Raw genomic sequence first — 21,382 nt, forward strand, 5'->3', positions numbered from 1 at the left:
AGCATTTGAAGAAAAAACTATTGATAAAAGAACTTTGAAAGAAGTGACAAATGTCAAAAAAAAATGTCATAAAAGTGACAAATGTCGAAAAAAGTGACAAAAATGTCAAAAAAGTGACAAAAATGTTGAAAAAAAAGTGTCAAATGTAAAAAAAAATGTCAAAAAAAGTTAAAAAAAAAGTGACAAATGTCTAAAAAGTGACAAAAATGTCAAGAAAATGTCGAAAAAAGTGACAAATGTCAAAAAAAAAAAGCTTTACAAATTTGGTGGAAAAAAAAACACAAAAATTTCAAAAGTTGACAAACGTTGAAAAAAGTGACAAAACCATCGGGGAAAGCCACAAAAGTGTCGAAAAAGACAACCAAGACGTTGATAAAGGTTTTTCATTTAAAATGTTGCAGGTCAACACGAGGGTTGACGGTTTGCGGCGTTGCTATTGGCCGTCGTAGCCGGGTTAACTTCCACATCAATTCAGAGTTCATAAGTGAAATTCAGTTAAAAGATGTCTGATATAATGTTTGTCCGCTCTGGCATTATGATGTTGTTTTATATTTCCCAGTTGACTGCTGGTTTTTAAATGTATTTAGATTTGTTCATGTTCTATTTAAAGCAGCACACACACACACACACACACACACACACACACACACACACACACACACACACACACACACACACACACACACACACCAGTTGTATTTAAAGCTGCACTTTTAACTGAACTTAAAAAACATTTCTAATTTTTGTTAATCTTTTGTAAATCTTTTAAATTCAACTTTCTGAATGTTTTGTTCACATTTCCGCTAAATCAGAGAAGAATGTTTAAACCTTCGAAGATACAAATGTCACAGCATGAGGAATATGTGTACAATTCTTGATAACGTTTTATATTTATCAGTTTATTTTTTTACATTGATTTGCACTCAATAAGGTGGGGAAGTAGGAACACAAATGAGGAAATGCTTAAGCTGTTGTTTTTTTATGTCTGATGTCTGAATAAACTTGAAACTGTTGCTCAAACTGCCTCTGAGAATATCTGTTATCTGTTTAATGTGTCTACGCTCCTGGAAAATGAATAAAAACAAAGTGAGCTTCTTTAAAAGATTTATAAAATTTAAGACAGACAGACAGCCACAGATACAAAGACACAGACAGAGACACAGACACAGAGACACAGACACACACACACACACACACACACACGCACGCAGCCATTCCTGACCACAAGTCCACACAGCATTCCTGGATGGGAGAAAACCGTGCTGTGGTTTATTAGCATTTCTTTAAACCAATCACAATCCTCTTGGGCGGCAGCGTTGCAAAATAGCCTCAGGAAGGAACTTGTTTTGGTGGAACGTGTACGTTCAAAAGCAGAGGTGTCAAAAGTATTCACATTCATTACTCAGGTAGAAGTATAGATACTAGGGTTTAAAAATACTTCTGTAGAAGTTGAAGTATCAACTCAAGCTTTTTACTCAAGTAAAAGTGTAAAAGTACTGGTTTCAAAACTACTTAAAGTATGAAAGTAAAAGTAATGTAAGGGGAAAAAAATGCCATTAAGGTCAAAAGCTTAGGCCGCGCCACAGGGGCCTATAGTGCATTACCCCACCTCCACAAAAAATAAGAAAATAAAAAACCATACATGTGTACAACTGAGCATTAACATGTGTTTCATGGAGCGGAAGATATGATGACTAGTTGCCTATAAGTATTGTAATGGTGCAAAAAGTCAAACTTCAGAAGCATGTTATCAATAGCCTTTATTGGTATGTAAATGTACATCCAAGCTTAGCTGCAGGAATCTGTGAGGGCAACGGATGTAAGATAACAAAACTGGACAAGAAAATTGGCGTACCCAGGGCAGGCTTAGTAACAATTACCCTTGTATGGTTGTCTATATAGGAGGCTATTTTTAAAATGTAAGGAGTAGAAAGTACAGATAATTGCGTGAAAATTTAATGAGTAGAAGTAAAAAGTCTGCTGTAAAATAATTACTCCAGTAAAGTATAGATACCCAACATTTCTACTTAAGTAAGGTAACGAAGTATTTGTACTTCGTTACTTGACACTGTAACAAAAGTAGTTTTAGTCGTGCAACAGAGAACTCAGATTGGACAGATAGTCTAGCTAGCTGTCTGGATTTACCCTGCAGAGATCTGAGGAGCAGTTAACCATAGTCCTCAGAAATCCACCAGAGGTTAGAACGCCAACACAAGGACAGAGAAAGGGGACGGACATCCGGCACCGAAGCAATCCCGGAAATGAACTGTCATCGATATAGACTAGCCTCCACCTGCCCTGTTAAGTGTTTCTTCTGACCAGCCTGGTGGAACGTCTGGAATCTGTCCCTCTCTCATCTCTAGCCCTATTCCTCATTCCTCTTTACCTGACTGGCACACCCATCCTTACACCATCCCTCATCAGTGACTCATACTTGATATACTTGTCGTTTCTTGTCGGTTCATAATTGTTGCATTGATGTTTGGAGTTTTGTTACCTGCTACCTGTTGCCTGCCTTTGGACTCTCTGCCTGTAAGCCTTTTAAAAAAATAAATCATTAAAGTAAACCAGTCTGCCTGTCCTCGTCTGTTCTTCCCCTGCTGCCTGCTCTCCCAGCCTGACACAAAAAGCCTTGGGGCTTATTTCCATTGTGGTCCTCTATTGCTCTACACCATGGCTGATTGAATTCTAAAGTGTCGAGCAAAAATGCCACTATAATTAACTTTCTTCCTCGTGTTCTCTTCGTGTCTCCAACCTGTTTTTCCTGTGCTTCAGGATCGCCAGTCTGCCAGCTACATCTGCACCAGCTTCCACTTAGCCATCTCCATTTCTCCACAGACAGTGTTGGGCAAGTTACTTCCAAAATGTAATACATTATAGATTACTAGTTACTGTCATTTGAGAGTAATTAGTTATATTACAATATTACTGTCTCTGAATTGTAATAATTTACACTACTTTTGCATTACTTTTGAGTTACTTTCACCAAAATAACAGCAGAAGTTTGACTTGGCAGGTAGCTTGTGAATTTCACAACTCTACTTTAATTTAACTTTAATACATCATAGATTATTCGTTATATTTGTATAATTAATATGAATATGCAAAGTAACTAAAGTAGGAGAAAATTAAAAAACTCAAAAGTACCTTACATTTCTATTGAAGTACGACATAGTTATTTTCCAACTCTGATCAAATTTAATGATATTACGTGTAGCAAGCCTAAACATTAATTCCCGACATGTTTCTATCTGTCTGCAGCTCGGACACACGCCTGTCAGCGCTGATGTACCATCACCTGTTGGGACACAGATGTTGTCCGTACCATCTCTGGTTGGCTCTGACCACGGGAACAGTGACGGGACAGCTCGGTTCAATGCAGCGTAATAACTCCTGAAAATAATTTCCATCTCGCAAATGTATCTGTCTCTGCAGTCATCTCAACCATCAAATACAGCAACAGTAAATAATACTCACGGCTTTTACTTTTCTGTGAAGAAATGTTTCGCGGTGTTGGTGAATTCTTAAAAAAACAAAACACCACTAAATGTTGCGTTAAAATGCGTTGCCACCCAACAGCTTCACCAGCAGGATTTACAGCACAGGAACACTCAAAGCCAACAGCACAATAACTAGAAATAAATTCACATGTATCTCAACAACACAGGATTTACGTGCAGGTACCTTTCCAGACTACACTGCAGTCTGGGAAGGGCCACATAAAGGCCTTTTTACAGTCGCCGCAGCCGACCTGTCGTGCGCCAATGCGATGTCAAAATGACGTACATCTCTCTGGTGCGCCAGGATTTTGAGTCGCGCACCACTCTATTTTTTTCAGCGGCGTGCAACAAAGCGGAAACAGGAAGCATGAACGAGTTCGCGGACAACCGGATGCCAGGACTCTCAGAGTGACTGCAAGTTTCTCTGGTAAACTTACTGAGTTAAGATGAGCTCTTTTATGGTGAATGAAAGGCTTGATCCCACCAAGTAGGTCATCCAATCAAATCGAAGCATTGACGTCAATGCTGCTGCCAGTTCTGCCGTTGTTTACCTTTTTCTTCTTCTAGTCCGTAGAAATAGCAAAGTCGGTAGCCTTTCCTCATTAGCGCCACCTCTGTTCAGGAGAAGACTGCAACAAGTGTCGCAAGCACCACGCGGGAGTATAAACAGTCACGACGCTCCCATGACGTCACATTTGCGTGCGACAGGTCGGCTGCGGTGAGTATACCGGACGGTCACACATCTACCTCTTCCTGCCTCCCCTTCTCCAGTCGACACTTTGAAAACAATCCTAATTGTCATGCTCCTGGAACACTATTGTCTTATAACTCAAAATGTTTGGCCAGGGAAGGGGTCCACGTAGGCAGGTAGAGCTCTACCCTTTCTGCATTTTCCCCTTCCCTGGTCGACACTTTTCACAATTTCAGCTGTTCACTTCAACGCTATATACTATGTGATGGAGGTGGCTTGGAGAACTGCCCCAAAAGTGACGCTCACAGGAAAAGGGGAAAATGCAGAAGTGGCCAGTTCGTACTGCCAGACAGCTCACACAGGTGAATGGACTCACAAATGTACGACTTCTTGGTGTCAAAAAAACACAGGCTAAAGTACCAAAACACAGAGACAGGGATCCCAAACCAGAAGACGAAGCAGGGTCATAAAACTCAAAAAGCACACAAGGAAAACAACGTGGAACACTAAAACAAATAGGAAGGGGCAAAAACATACAGAGATAAACACAAAACAACACAAACACGACCTTATGATTGGGAGCTGGACATGACAGCACTGCTGGATCCGACGTGGACATGTCACGCGATTCAGTTGCATTTAGCCAAAGACTGATTTTCTTACAAATGACATCTTATTTTTTCTGTACAGCTAAATAAAAAATGTGGGAGGCCCGAGTTGGACTCTTATACGGCACTGTAAATTTAATTCTCGTCTTTTATCTGTTTTTAATTATTATTTTTTTAATCGTTTTTAAATGCTCTTTAATGTTTAATGCTGAAATGTGCTATACAAATAAAGCTGCCTTGCCCTGCCCTGTCTTGCCTTGCCCTGCCCTGCCTTGCCCTGCCCTGCCTTGTCTTGTCTTGCCTTACCTTGCCTTGCCCTGCCCTGCCCTGCCTTGCCTTGCCCTGCCTTGCCTTGCCCTGCCTTGTCTTGCCCTGTCTTGCCTTGCCCTGCCTTGCCTTGCCCTGTCTTGCCTTGCCCTGCCTTGCCCTGCATTGTCTTACCTTGCCCTGTCTTGCCTTGTCCTGCCTTGCCTTGCCCTGTCTTGCCCTGCCTTGCCTTGCCCTGTCTTGCCATGCCCTGCCTTGCCCTGTCTTGCCTTGCCCTGCCTTGTCTTGCCTTGCCCTGCCTTGCCCTGTCTTGCCTTGCCCTGCCTTGCCTTGCCCTGCCTTGTCCTGCCCTGCCTTGCCCTGTCTTGCCCTGCCCTGCCTTGCCTTGCCCTGTCTTGCCTTGCCCTGCCTTGCCTTGCCCTGTCTTGCCTTGCCTTGCCCTGTCTTGCCTTGCCCTGCCTTGTCCTACCCTGCCTTGCCCTGCCGCGCCTTGCCCTGTCTTGCCCTGTCTTGCCTTGCCCTGCCCTGCCCTGCCTTGCCCTGCCTTGCCTTGCCCTGTCTTGCCTTGCCCTGCCTTGCCTTGCCCTGTCTTGCCTTGCCCTGCCTTGCCTTGCCTTGCCTTGCCTTGCCCTGTCTTGCCTTGCCCTGCCTTGCCTTGCCCTGCCTTGCCTTGCCTTGCCCTGTCTTGCCTTGCCCTGCCCTGCCTTGCCCTGCCCTGCCTTGCCTTGCCCTGTCTTGCCTTGCCCTGCCTTGCCTTGCCCTGTCTTGCCTTGCCCTGCCTTGCCTTGCCTTGCCTTGCCCTGCCCTGCCCTGCCCTGCCCTGCCCTGCCCTGCACTGCCCTGCCCTAATGCCCATCTGTCTGACCAATTATGTCTTTAGAAAGAAAAGCAAAATAACTTGAAAACATTAGAAAGCATAGAAAGTATTGTTTATGAGACACAAATGATCGGACATTGTTAAAAAAATATGTACACAGACAAGTGCTTTAATATTAGCTTATAATTTATTTCAGGAACCCAAATATACAGTAAAAAAAGTGGCACCAAAAAAAGTGGAAAAATATTTTGTTCGACCACAGTATGAGGCCTTTTTGTTTCCAAAGTCAATTTATTAAAGTCACAGGCAGTGTTCGAACTATACCGTGGCCTTTGGGGGAGCCAACCTTTTCACTGGGGGGGGGGGGAATCTTGCCTTCCGCTTGCGACTTACAATGATACATAACAGCTACAAGTGTATGCACTATACAGGATTAACCATATTATACTTTATTGACAGGAATTGATAGGTCAAACAGCAAACAGCCAGCCACAAATAGTCTATAAACAAAGCATCAGGCTGTCTTTGAAATTTCACATGAACAACAGTTAAAGTTACTCAGGCTACTGAAGAATAACATAATTCCTCCTTTCAATTAGGCCTAAAACATTGAGAGTCACGCAGACCTTTAACAACCCAGCCACAACACATTGGGAATAGCATGCCTTACCTAAAGGTATCTTTTCAGACAGAAGAGTTTTTGCGTCCCTACAAGCGATGCAGCCCAAGCTTCCATCCTTTACAAACAGCCATGTATATCAGCTCTTCCAGTCTCTCCACTGCTGGCTGTTCCAGTTTAACGGGAAAAAAGAGCAAGAGGGGTTAGGATCGTGACCGGCCTCTGATGAGGTGTTACCACCACCATCTTCAGCCAGAGAGGACATTATTACTTCAGCTTCTTCTTGCGTTGTCACCAAGGTGTGCTAACAGCAGCAGGTGAATCGGTCGTGCTATTAACGTCATCGCTACACAATTTCTTCTTCTTATTCTTCTTCTCTGAACTGCCTTGTTTTCTTTTTGCCATGGCTATAAGATGCTAACTGCAGAATAGATTTCAAGGACTTTGCTCGCCGATCAATGGCCTCCAACGTTTGTGTTTTCTACGAATCTTTGAGTTAACATATACTAAACATGAGTTGAATTTGCACCGTAGCACCGCCACACCTTGATGCTCATGACAAGAATAGCATGTATAGTTATCTTTATTGAAGTGAATTAGGTTTAAATTGTCGTCATGCATAAATGATATTTTTGCAATTTTACACATAATAATCCACGGTGATCACATTACACAAAACTGAAATTGCATGTCAAAATTACATATTGTCAATATTTTCAGAGACCCCCACCAAAATTTCACAAATCATGTTTTCAGGGGAGCCTAGGTCTTATAAAGGCTCCCCCGTAGTTCGAACTCTGGTCACAGGCTTTCAAGGCATAACAGTAAGCTATTATAGAGATTCACTTCATTCACTTTTTTTTTTTTTTTTTAAAGATAATTCTTTTGGGGCTTTTCCCTTTATTAGACAGTGACAGTGGATAGATATGAAAGGGGGAGAGAGAGGGATGACACGCAGCAAGGAGCAGTAGGATGGATTCAAACCCGCACCGCTGCAAAGGACTCAGCCAACATGGGGCGCACTCTCTTACTGGGTGAGCTAGAGGCTGCCCCCACTGTTTGAGGTTCAGCTCTTTGGAAAGGAATGGGTCTAACTGACAGAGAGCAGCAGTCAGAACTGAGCTGGCTTTAGCTCCCTTTCTTCGCACTGTGTCGATCACGTCTCGTGCTTTGTCTGCTCTGAGTTTTGGTTTGATCCACTCCATTTCAGCATCATTTATCACTTCAACCTGAAGAAGTTTATCCAGAAGCTGATTCAGAACAGGTTCAGTCACTCCGTTGACAAACTGTGTCCGAACTGGCAATAGCTTCTTGTCAGCTGGGATGCTGTCCTCTGCTGTGACACTGTCTTCTGCTGGGATGCTGTCTTCTGCTGGGACACTGTCCTCTGCTGGGACGCTGTTCTCTGCTGGGACGCTGTTCTCTGCTGGGACACTCTCCTCTGCTGGAATGGTCTCCTCTGCTGGGACGTTGTCCTCTGCTGGGACGCTGTCCTCTGCTGGGATGTTGTCCTCTGCTGGGACGGTCTCCTCTGCTGGGACGCTGTTCTCTGCTGGGACGTTGTCCTCTGCTGGGATGCTGTCTTCTGCTGGGACGCTGTCTTCTGCTGGGACGCTGTCTTCTGCTGGGATGCTGTCTTCTGCTGGGATGCTGTCCTCTCCTGGGATGCTGTCCTCTGCTGGGACGCTGTCTTCTGCTGGGACGCTGTCCTCTGCTGGGATGTTGTCCTCTGCTGGGACGCTGTCTTCTGCTGGGATGCTGTCTTCTGCTGGGACGCTGTCCTCTCCTGGGATGCTGTCTTCTGCTGGGACGCTGTCCTCTCCTGGGATGCTGTCTTCTGGTGGGACGCTGTCCTCTGCTGGGACGCTGTCCTCTGCTGGGACACTGTCTTCTGCTGGGACGCTGTCTTCTGCTGGGACGCTGTCTTCTGCTGGGACGCTGTTCTTTGCTGGGACGCTGTCCTCTGCTGGGACATTTCCCTGTAGAGTTTCCCATCTTGAACCTGGAAGATAACCAGGGAAAACACTTTTGTTTATATAACCAACAACTACATTTTTCTAAACTAGATTTCTAAGAAATAACAATATTGTAAGTTTCATTTAAACTCAATGTCTGCAAATATCTGTTCAGAAACATATCTATTCTGTTAATCACTTCCTGTGTTCTCCTTTAGAAAAGGGGAGACATTTCTGGTGGTGGTGGTGGTGGCGCAATGGATATGACACATGCCTTTGGTGTGGGAGACCTGGGTTCGATTCCCACTGCGATACATCAACCAATGTGTCCCTGAGCAAGACACTTAACCCCTAGTTGCTCCAGAGGCGTGCGACCTCTGACATATATAACAACTGTAAGTCGCTTTGGATAAAAGCGTCAGCTAAATGACATGTAATGTAATATTCCTCAAAATTCCTGTGAGTGAATTTATTTTCAATTAATGAAGCAATGATGTGCTGCAACATACATTTAGCCTAAATAAAGAATAACATGAGATAGAGAAAATGTGGAGAGCCCTGAATGTGCATAAAAACTTTACACATGACCACTCTCGTCTAGACTGGAGAGAAAGCATAAAAAATACTAGGAAAAATAATGAAAAATTGAATGAGTGTGAGAAACATTAGCAGGCAAAATTATTGACTATTTTCCAAACAGCTCGAACTAAATTGGAATAAAAAAAAAAAAGTTGTACAATCAGGACAAACTCATTTGGAGTGTGTGGTATATGACTTTCAGAACAAAATTCAGTATCTGGGCAGGGATTGCCTCCATACGACCCGCAGGTCATTATCAGTGATATCCCCCGTATACGCTCTCCCACACCCGCCCAGCCTGTGTAGTGCACTGTGGCATTGATTAGTTAGCCAACGGGGCATGCACACAAAGGGATAGGTAGAAAGGAATGATGAGGGCCTGATTACAACACACACAGGGAGAGTGTAAATTCCCTGTTCAGAATGCCATTATTCAACTATATCTTTACATAGCAAATATTTGTTTACTGCTATATCAATGTTATGAATTCATGTAAAGCTCCTTTAAGATCATATCTTAAAGTGTACAACAGTTTAATCAATGGGGGACATTCTTTCAATACTTACATTTATTTTGTTTCTCAGCTGTGATCAACATGTCATCGATCCTGTAGAGATAAACACAATCCCAAAACTTATAGATACACTTTTAAATAATTGTTTGTTCAAGTAAGCCAGCTTCAGAACCCTGACAAGAGCCAACTAATCTGATGCTTTACATAAATTGTTCACTGCAAAAACTATATCTGACTGCCAACATTCATGTTCTGAGCCTAGATTAGAGGAAATAACTACTCATTAGTCTAGTTTCAAAAACATCACAGGAAAACAAATCATCAGACATTTCACTCTCCTGTGTCGGATCCTCTACTGACCTCAGAATCAGTCTACAGTGTGTTCTCTCCACATGATTAGAGAGCAGCTTCACTCCTGAATCCGGTAGCTCGTTGTCACTCAGGTCCAGCTCTCTCAGATGGGAGGGGTTGGTCTTCAGAGCTGAGGCCAGAGAATCACAGCTGATCTCTGACAAACTGCAGCCACTCAATCTGAATAAATAATAGTGTTACTTTTGAAGGCAATGTTGAAATCATTCAATGTTTTATAATCTGTTCAGAACTGAAGAAGGTTTAGATTGTAGAAGTTTAGAAAATGGAAACTGAACAACTGAACCCAACAGGATGCAGGTTAAAAACTGTAAAATATAAACAATACAAAATAAGAGCTCTCATAAATATTCACAACAACAAACTGCTACTTCAATAAAGACATATCAGTGATATTGTGTTAACTCCATTCCTTCCCTGCTGCAACAAGCCTATGGAGCTAGAACAGTAACAGTCAGTTTTTGCATTGAAAATAAAATGAATAAATGAATGAATAAATTATTGAATAAAATGAAGAAGAAAAAAAAACTCAACCATTTTTCATGTCTTTGATAGGAGGTATATACTCTACAGATCCCCACGGGATCTCTGTCCATGCTACAAAAGTATAGGAGAGTCAGTGAACTGACCTTAGAGTCTCCAGTCTACAGTTTGGGCTCTCCAGAAAACCACAAAGCAGCTTCACTCCTGAATCCTCCAGTTTGTTGTAACTCAGGTCCAGCTCCCTCAGATGGGAGGGGTTGGACTTCAGAGCTGAGGCCAGAGAAGCACAGCTCTTCTCTGACAAACTGCAGTCATGTAATCTGAATAAGGGAATAATTGATGTACAAAAAATGTATTATCCAATCAGATATTTTCAGGTTTTCAATGTGTAACTCAAAATGACTATGTCTTGATCAAACTTTTCGCTAAAAAGGAGAAAAGTGACTTTGTCATTCTGTTGTTATGGATAATTATGATGAAGATAAAAATCAATTTATAATCAAAGCTCAAACTGTTTTTTTCTGCTCTTCAGCAACCTCATTCATATCCCTCACTCAGTGTGTTTACATGCACAGCAGTAACCAGGGTATGGTCTTGCCTTATCCCGAATATAATGTGGTTTTCAACTGCATGTAAAGATACTGGCAGACTCTACAGCCTCATCAGTACTGAAATCATGTTCACTAACTAATGGACCACAATGTCAGTCTGTGGAAGCTGAAAAAGGAAATACTTTTTCTACTTTGTTCAGCCTTTTGGAAAGACAGAACATTTATGAAACAACAAATGTAATTAAAATTCATATAATAATACAGTAATATGAGCCAAGCATGTGAAACCTCAGTCATAGATTTGAATTGAATACAAAAAAGCACATGAGCTACAGTCAATGATCTGACCTCAACGTCTCCAGTCTACAGTTTGGACTCCTCAGTCCATCAGACAGAAGCTCCACTGCTGGACCATACAGGTCGTTGTCACTCAGGTCCAGCTTTCTCAAATGGGAGGGGTTGACCTTCAGAGCTGAGGCCACACTTTCACAGTGAGTCTCTGAGATTCTGCAGCTAGAAAGTCTGTCATGGCACATATATTACAACAAATGTAACTATGAATAAGGGACACATTTTATTTACTTCATGCATTTGATGTACATTTGCTCATCAGAGGTCCGGCTAATCTTCTGTTTGAAATGAAACAATAATCCTCATCTCTCTCTCTTTCATAACCTGCAGACTTTTTTATCTTTCTTTTTAATAAATCTTGCAGATGAAAGGAGTAGCTATAATATTGTATTTTATTAACGTGTCAGGCCACGGCCCATCCCACATGGAATTACATGACACCAATACAGAAGTAATTTCATCAACAGCGTCCAGTCCAATGTCCATATACAACATACTCTACTTTGCACAAAATAAAGAATAAAGAAAACATGTTACAGCAACCACAACAAAATAGTGTAACCCATGCATTGTCTAACTAGGCCTAAACATTTCATCCATTAAATGAAACTACAGCCACAGAAAAATAAATAAAAAAGTAAATAAACAAAAAATGTCACTTCCAGACAGAGAATCAATGATACAAAGCTGTCTTTCTGTTAGAAAGAAAAATAGTGTATATTTCAAGTGTATATTTTATTAAAGTTAATCACATCTGGACTTACATAGCGTTTCTGCAGTTCCTCACAGCTGGAATTAGTCTCCGACGTCCCTCCACTCTTGTTTTGTATTTATTCAGGTTCAACTCATCCAGAACATCCTCTGACGTCTGCAGTATGTAGGCCAGAGCTGAGCACTGGATCTCAGAAAGTATCTTTTTTGATCTGTTCTCTGACTTCAGGAACTCTTGAATCTCCTGATGGACTGAGTGGTCGTTCATCTCCGTCAGACAGTGGAAGATGTTGATGCTTCTGTCAGGAGAGCTCTTTTCCATGTTGATCTTCTTCAGGTTATTGATGGCTCTCTGGGTAATTTCTGGACTGTTGTCTGTCTGACCCAGAAGACCTCCTAAGAGTCTCTGGTTGGACTCAAGAGAGAGTCCATGGAGGAAGCGGACAAACAGGTCCAGGTGGCCATTTTTACTCTTCAGGGATTTCTTCATGGCTCTCTGCAAGAAGACATCTAGGGTTCTGTAATCATGAACATTGCCATCACTGTCCCTCAGCTCCAGCGATGGGTATTTATCCAAGTCTGCTCCCAGGAAGTCCTCCAGTACCTTTGTGTTCCTGTTGGTGTAACAGTGGTAGAAATAGACTGCAGCCAGAAACTCCTGAACACTCAGATGAACGAAGCAGTAGACTGTTTTCTGAAAGATCACACTCTCTCTTTTGAAGATCTGTGTACAGACTCCTGAGTACACCGATGCCTCTCTGACATCCAGACCACACTGCTCCAGGTCTTCTTGGTAGAACATGATGTTTCCTTTCTGCAGCTGTTCAAACGCCAGCCTACCCATCTTCAGAAGAACTTCCCTGTCAGCCTCCGTCAGCTCCTGTGGACTCGTCTCATGTCCCTCAGCATACTTGTGCTTCTTCCTCCGTGTCTGAACCAGCAGGAAGTGTGAGTACATGTCAGTCAGGGTCTTGGGCAGCTCTCCTCTCTGTTCGGTAGTCAATATGTGGTCCAGAACTGTAGCAGTGATCCAGCAGAAGACTGGGAGAAGACACATGTTGTGGAGGCTCCTGGATGTCTTGATGTGTGAGATGATTCGGCTGGACAGCTCTTCATCACTGACTCTCTTCCTGAAGTACTCCTCCTTCTGGGCATCAGTGAAGCCTTGTACTTCTGTTAACCTGTCAACACATGCAGGAGGGATCTGATTGGCTGCTGCAGGTCGGGAAGTTATCCAGATGAGGGCCGAGGAAAGCAGATTCCCCTTGATGAGGTTTGTTAAAAGCATATTGACTGATGACTTCTGTGTGACATCAGAAACAACCTCAAGTTTGTTGAAATCCAGTGAAAGTCTGCTTTCATCTAGGCCGTCAAAGATGAAGAGAACTTTAGAGCCAGCGAGTTGATCTGCTGTGACCTCCTGTAATGTTGGATGGAAAACACGGAGCAGATCTAGAAGACTGTACTGCTCATCTTTGATCGAGTTCAGCTCCCTGAACGACAGCGGGATCACCAGACTGATATCTTGGTTTTCCAAACCCTCTGCCCAGTCCAGACAGAACTTCTGCACTAAGAAGGTTTTTCCAACGCCAGCGACACCGTTAGTCAGAACGACTCTGATGTGTTTCTGTTGGTCAGGTAAGGCTTTAAAGATGTCACAGCACTTGACTGGAGAGTCATGGAGAGTCTTCAACTTGGAAACTGTCTCGAGCTGCCTCACCTCATGCTGGGTATTAACCTCTTCACTCTTTCCCTCTCTGTGGTAGAGGGCAGTGTAGATCCTGTTGAGGAGGGATCTACTTCCTGTTTCAGCTCCTTCAGTCACATGTTCAAATGTCCCCTTCATCCTGATCTTATGTTTCTGACGGCCAACATTCACTAAAAAAAGGACAAAAGTGAAAGACAAAACAAGAAAAAGAAAAGGTGACTATTTTTATTACCAATATGAAAATGATGCAGTTCAATTTCAGATGGACTTAAACTGTAAGGACATTTATAATGATGTTAAATGTCTGTGCTGTACGACACAACAAATGTCTCAGTATTACAACAACCAGTGGTGTGTTCAGACATGAAGACATCAGCAGAGAGATGGACAGACTTACTTTGTACAGAACTGCTCTGACTGGCTATTTGCAGTCCAGCTCTGGTTCTAGTTCTGGTTCTGGATCTGGACGGCTCCTCCTCCTCAGAAACATCACTCCTCTTCATATTTCTGTAAAACATTTATTTATCACTAAAATGATTTGTTGATTGTTGTTGAAACATATTAAAGTGGACCCTGGACCAACACCACATACCTAGTAAGATCAAGGACTTCATCCTGAACTATTTTGGGAACTGCAGGCTTAGTCACATCTGGGAGTTTAACATCTGACTGCACCGGCTCGAGAGAGGGATCATAACTGGCTGTACTATCTCTGTTATCCTGTTTGCCCTTGTCATGAATATGGTGGTAAAGGCAGCTGAGACGGAGTACAGAGGCCACCTGTCCAAGACTAGAATCCAGAAGCCTCCCATCAGAGCCATCATGGATCACCTGACATTCACCACTACATCTGTGCCTGGCAGCAGATGGATGCTTCAGGGCCAGGTGAAGCTCATCTGCTGGGACGCTGTCCTCTGCTGGGACGCTCTTCTCTGCTGAGATGCTATCCTCTGCTGGGACGCTGTCCTCTGCTGGGACGCTGTCCTCTGCTGGGATGCTGTCCTCTGCTGGGACGCTCTTCTCTGCTGAGATGCTATCCTCTGCTGGGACACTGTCCTCTGCTGGGACGCTGTCCTCTGCTGGGACGCTGTCCTCTGCTGGGACGCTCTTCTCTGCTGAGATGCTATCCTCTGCTGGGACACTGTCCTCTGCTGGGACGCTGTCCTCTGCTGGGACGCTCTCCTCTATTGGGATGCTATCCTCTGTTGGGATGCACTTCTCTGCTGGGACGCTCTCCTCTATTGGGATGCTATCCTCTGTTGGGACGCTCTCCTCTGTTGGGACACTCTCCTCTGCTGGGACACTCTCCTCTGCTGGGACAGTTCCCCGTAGAGTTTCCCCTCTTGGACCTGGAATATAACCAGGGAAAACACTTTTGTTTATATAAACAACAACTACATTTACACTGAGATTTCTAAGAAATAACAATATTGTAAATATCTGTTCAGAAACATAAATATTCTGTTAATCACTTCCTGTGTTCTCCTTTAGAAAAAAGGAGACATTTATATTCCTCAAAATTCCTATGAGTGAATTTATTTTCAATTAATGAAGCAATGATGTGCTGCAACATACATGTAGCCTAAATAAAGAATAACATGAGATAGAGAAAATGTGGAGGTCCCTGAATGTGCATAAAAACTTTACACATGACCACTCTCGTCTAGACTGGAGAGAAAGTGTAAAAAATACTAGGAAAAATAATGAAAAATTGAATGAGTGTGAGAAACATTAGCAGGCAAAATTATTGACTATTTTCCAAACAGCTCAAACTAAATTGGAGTAAAAAAATATTTTTGTTGTACAATCAGGACAAACTCATTTGGAGTGTGTGGTATATGACTTTCAGAAAAACATTCAGTATCTGGGCAGGGATTGCCTCCATATGACTCGCAGGTCGTTATCAGTGATATCCCCCGTATACGCTCTCCCACACCCGCCCAGCCTGTGTAGTGCACTGTTGCGTTGATTAGTTAGCCAATGGGGCATGCACACAAAGGGATAGGTAGAAAGGACTGAGGAGGGCCTGATTACAACACACACAGGGAGAGTGTGAATTCTCTGTTCAGGACGCCATTATTCCACTATATCTTTACATAGCAAATATTTGTTTACTGCTATATCAATGTTATGAATTCATGTAAAGCTCCTTTAAGATCATATCTTAAAGTGTACAATAGTAAATCAATGGGGGACATTCTTTCAGTACTTACATTTCTTTTGTTTCTCAACTGTGATCAACATGTCATCGATCCTGTAGAGATAAACACAATCCCAAAAGTTATAGATCCACTTTTAAATAATTGTTTGTTTGAGTAAGCCAGCTTCAGAACCCTGACAAGAGCCAACTAATCTGATGCTTTGCATAAATTGTTCACTGCAAAAACTACATCTGACTGCCAACATTCATGTTCTGAGCCGAGATTAGAGGAAATAACTACTCATTAGTCTAGTTTCAAAAACATCACAGGAAAACAAATCAAACTTTTTACTCTTGTGTGTCGGACCCTCTACTGACCTCAGAATCAGTCTACAGTGTGTTCTCTCCACATGATTAGAGAGCAGCTTTAATCCTGAATCCGGTAGCTCGTTGTCACTCAGGTCCAGCTCTCTCAGATGGGAGGGGTTGGTCTTCAGAGCTGAGTCCAGAGAAGCACAGCTGATCTCTGACAAACTGCAGCCACTCAATCTGAATAAATAATAAATTGTGTTACTTTAGAAGACAATGTTGAAATCATTCAATGTTTTATAATCTGTTCAGAACTGAAGAAGGTTTAGATTGTAGAAGTTTAGAAAATGGAAACTCTGAACAACTGAACCCAATAGGATGCAGGTTAAAAACTGTAACATATAAACAATACAAAATAAGAGCTCTCATAAATATTCACAACAAACTGCTACTTCAATAAAGACATATCAGCGACATTGTGTTTACTCCATTCCTTCCTTCCTGCAGCAAGCTTATGGAGCTAGAACAGTGCCAGATTTTTTTACGCTGACAGGTTTTTTTCAATCTCTTTTTTTGAGTTAAACCTTTTGTCACTGTTTTGGCATGGAGGGGGCAAGGAGAGTGTGATTTATATACAATTTGCATACTTCTGAGTGAAATCTTTTGGATCCACAGCCCGCTCCAAAGCATGGCATTACACACAGCTAGCAAACTAACAGGGTTGGGTACCGAAACCCAGTGCTAATATGGCATATATAGAGTCATGAGGTTTTATGAAAAGTTCAAATATCAGGAACTTGTCCAAATGTGTATTAAATTACTTTATATGGTCAAAGGAACATTTTGAGCAGAAATCCATTGGTCTTTTCAGCAAATGGTTTTATCATATTGGGATTTAGAATAGATTTTATGTAAATCACACTTTTCTTGCCCCCTCCGCATAATGCCAACATGGTGTAAGAAAGTTGATACTGAAGAAAGAGTGACGAAGAAAAATAATATTGGCATTAAAAAAAACACATCATAATGCATAAATATCAGAATATTTTTTTAATGCTAGTGCTAGCTGCTATTACTACTACTACTGTTCAGCTCAATACATGCAGAGCCTTAGTATCGCTTCTTCTTTCCATTTTATGGAAAATTTCAACCATCTTTCATGTTTTTGATAGGGGTATATACTCTACAGATCCCCACAGGATCTCTGTACATGCTACAAAAGTATAGGAGAGTCAGTGAACTGACCTTAGAGTCTCCAGTCTACAGTTTGGGCTCTCCAGAAAACCACAAAGCAGCTTCACTCCTGAATCCTCCAGTTTGTTGTAACTCAGGTCCAGCTCCCTCAGATGGGAGGGGTTGGACTTCAGAGCTGAGGCCAGAGAAGCACAGCTCTTCTCTGACAAACTGCAGTCATGTAATCTGAATAAGGGAATAATTGATGTACAAAAAAATGTATTATCCAATCAGATATTTTCAGGTTTTCAATGTGTAACTCAAAATGACTATGTCTTGATCAAACTTTTCGCTAAAAGGGAGAAAAGTAACTTTGTCATTCTGTTGTTATGGATAATTATGATGAAGATAAAAATCAATTTATAATCATAGCTCAAACTGTTTTTTTCTGCTCTTCAGCAACCTCATTCATATCCCTCACTCAGTGTGTTTACATGCACAGCAGTAACCAGGGTATGGTCTTGCCTTATCCCGAATATAATGTGGTTTTCAACTGCATGTAAAGACACTGGCAGACTCTACAGCCTCATCAGTACTGAAATCATGTTCACTAACTAATGGACCACAATGTCAGTCTGTGGAAGCTGAAAAAGGAAATACTTTTTCTACTTTGTTCAGCCTTTTGGAAAGACAGAACATTTATGAAACAACAAATGTAATTAAAATTCATATAATAATACAGTAATATGAGCCAAGCATGTGAAACCTCAGTCATAGATTTGAATTGAATACAAAAAAGCACATGAGCTACAGTCAATGATCTGACCTCAACGTCTCCAGTCTACAGTTTGGACTCCTCAGTCCATCAGACAGAAGCTCCACTGCTGGACCATACAGGTCATTGTCACTCAGGTCCAGCTTTCTCAAATGGGAGGGGTTGACCTTCAGAGCTGAGGCCACACTTTCACAGTGAGTCTCTGAGATTCTGCAGCTAGAAAGTCTGTCATGGCACAAATATTACAACAAATGTAACTATGAATAAGGGACACATTTTATTTACTTCATGCATTTGATGAACATTTGCTCATCAGAGGTCCGGCTAATCTTCTGTTTGACATGAAACAATAATCCTCATCTCTCTCTCTTTCATAACCTGCAGACTTTTTATCTTTCTTTTTAATAAATCTTGCAGATGAAAGGAGTAGCTAAAATATTGTATTTTATTAACGTGTCAGGCCACGGCCCATCCCACATGGAATTACATGACACCAATACAGAAGTAATTTCATCAACAGCGTCCAGTCCAATGTCCATATACAACATACTCTACTTTGCACAAAATAAAGAATAAAGAAAACATGTTACAGCAACCACAACAAAATAGTGTAACCCATGCATTGTCTAACTAGGCCTAAACATTTCATCCATTAAACGAAACTACAGCCACAGAAAAATAAATAAAAAAGTAAATAAACAAGAAATGTCACTTCCAGACAGAGAATCAATGATACAAAGCTGTCTTTCTGTTAGAAAGAATAGTGTATATTTTAAGTGTATATTTTATTAAAGTTAATCACATCTGGACTTACATAGCGTTTCTGCAGTTCCTCACAGCTGGAATTAGTCTCCGACGTCCCTCCACTCTTGTTTTGTATTTATTCAGGTTCAACTCATCCAGAACATCCTCTGACGTCTGCAGTATGTAGGCCAGAGCTGAGCACTGGATCTCAGAAAGTATCTTTTTTGATCTGTTCTCTGACTTCAGGAACTCTTGAATCTCCTGATGGACTGAGTGGTCGTTCATCTCCGTCAGACAGTGGAAGATGTTGATGCTTCTGTCAGGAGAGCTCTTTTCCATGTTGATCTTCTTCAGGTTATTGATGGCTCTCTGGGTAATTTCTGGACTGTTGTCTGTCTGACCCAGAAGACCTCCTAAGAGTCTCTGGTTGGACTCAAGAGAGAGTCCATGGAGGAAGCGGACAAACAGGTCCAGGTGGCCATTTTTACTCTTCAGGGATTTCTTCATGGCTCTCTGCAAGAAGACATCTAGGGTTCTGTAATCATGAACATTGCCATCACTGTCCCTCAGCTCCAGCGATGGGTATTTATCCAAGTCTGCTCCCAGGAAGTCCTCCAGTACCTTTGTGTTCCTGTTGGTGTAACAGTGGTAGAAATAGACTGCAGCCAGAAACTCCTGAACACTCAGATGAACGAAGCAGTAGACTGTTTTCTGAAAGATCACACTCTCTCTTTTGAAGATCTGTGTACAGACTCCTGAGTACACCGATGCCTCTCTGACATCCAGACCACACTGCTCCAGGTCTTCTTGGTAGAACATGATGTTTCCTTTCTGCAGCTGTTCAAACGCCAGCCTACCCATCTTCAGAAGAACTTCCCTGTCAGCCTCCGTCAGCTCCTGTGGACTCGTCTCATGTCCCTCAGCATACTTGTGCTTCTTCCTCCGTGTCTGAACCAGCAGGAAGTGTGAGTACATGTCAGTCAGGGTCTTGGGCAGCTCTCCTCTCTGTTCGGTAGTCAATATGTGGTCCAGAACTGTAGCAGTGATCCAGCAGAAGACTGGGAGAAGACACATGTTGTGGAGGCTCCTGGATGTCTTGATGTGTGAGATGATTCGGCTGGACAGCTCTTCATCACTGACTCTCTTCCTGAAGTACTCCTCCTTCTGGGCATCAGTGAAGCCTTGTACTTCTGTTAACCTGTCAACACATGCAGGAGGGATCTGATTGGCTGCTGCAGGTCGGGAAGTTATCCAGATGAGGGCCGAGGAAAGCAGATTCCCCTTGATGAGGTTTGTTAAAAGCATATTGACTGATGACTTCTGTGTGACATCAGAAACAACCTCAAGTTTGTTGAAATCCAGTGAAAGTCTGCTTTCATCCAGGCCGTCAAAGATGAAGAGAACTTTACAGCCAGCGAGTTGATCTGCTGTGACCTCCTGTAATGTTGGATGGAAAACACGGAGCAGCTCTAGAAGACTGTACTGCTCATCTTTGATCAAGTTCAGCTCCCTGAACGACAGCGGGATCACCAGGCTGATATCTTGGTTGTCCAAACCCTCTGCCCAGTCCAGACAGAACTTCTGCACTAAGAAGGTTTTTCCAACGCCAGCGACACCGTTAGTCAGAACGACTCTGATGTGTTTCAGTTGGTCAGGTAAGGCTTTAAAGATGTCACAGCACTTGACTGGCGAGTCATGTAGAGTCTTCAACTTGGAAACTGTCTCGAGCTGCCTCACCTCATGCTGGGTATTAACCTCTTCACTCTGTCCCTCTCTGTGGTAGAGGGCAGTGTAGATCCTGTTGAGGAGGGATCTACTTCCTGTTTCAGCTCCTTCAGTCACATGTTCAAATGTCCCCTTCATCCTGATCTTATGTTTCTGACGGCCAACATTCACTAAAAAAAGGACAAAAGTGAAAGACAAAACAAGAAAAAGAAAAGGTGACTATTTTTATTACCAATATGAAAATGATGCAGTTCAATTTCAGATGGACTTAAACTGTAAGGACATTTATAATGATGTTAAATGTCTGTGCTGTACGACACAACAAATGTCTCAGTATTACAACAACCAGTGGTGTGTTCAGACATGAAGACATCAGCAGACAGATGGACAGACTTACTTTGTACAGAGCTGCTCTGACTGGCTATTTGCAGTCCAGCTCTGGTTCTAGTTCTGGTTCTGGATCTGGACGGCTCCTCCTCCTCAGAAACATCACTCCTCTTCATCTTTCTGTAAAACATTTATTTATCACTAAAATGATTTGTTGATTGTTGTTGAAACATATTAAGATGGCGCCTGGACCAACACCACATACCTAGTAAGATCAAATACCTCATCCTGAATTACTTTGGGAACTGCAGGCTTAGAGTCACATCTGGGAGTTTAACATCTGACTGCTCCGCAAATTTGACCAATAACCGGAGTTTTCTGCAACTTCAAACAATCCCAGCAGTCCCACGTGCACTCTGAGAGCCAATGACCAAGCGGGAGTGAGAACAGGTTGATAATTTCCTT

The 21,382-nt window shown here is 42.4% G+C and overlaps 1 protein-coding gene and 1 long non-coding RNA gene across 2 annotated transcripts; one reads left to right on the plus strand and one right to left on the minus strand.

The window, feature by feature from the left end:
- Positions 1-332: 332 nt before the first annotated feature.
- Positions 333-16,805, plus strand: LOC118496079. Its single transcript, XR_004898554.1, has 3 exons — positions 333-558; positions 2,090-2,091; positions 16,794-16,805. It is a non-coding gene; the product is annotated as an uncharacterized LOC118496079 (long non-coding RNA).
- On the minus strand, positions 8,391-21,240 carry LOC116051187. Its single transcript, XM_036006274.1, has 15 exons — positions 21,183-21,240; positions 20,988-21,097; positions 18,936-20,760; positions 18,173-18,346; positions 17,419-17,592; positions 16,243-16,413; positions 15,938-15,978; positions 14,317-15,073; positions 14,122-14,231; positions 12,070-13,894; positions 11,303-11,476; positions 10,550-10,723; positions 9,912-10,082; positions 9,604-9,644; positions 8,391-8,445 (listed from the first exon to the last, which is right to left on the minus strand). Coding segments are annotated over exons 2-15 (5,745 nt in total). The 5' UTR covers positions 21,094-21,097; positions 21,183-21,240; the 3' UTR covers positions 8,391-8,443.
- Between the last annotated feature and the right edge of the window lie 142 nt (positions 21,241-21,382).

This window comes from Sander lucioperca, chromosome 10, assembly GCF_008315115.2.
Source record: "Sander lucioperca isolate FBNREF2018 chromosome 10, SLUC_FBN_1.2, whole genome shotgun sequence".
In the NCBI taxonomy this organism is placed as follows: domain Eukaryota; kingdom Metazoa; phylum Chordata; class Actinopteri; order Perciformes; family Percidae; genus Sander; species Sander lucioperca.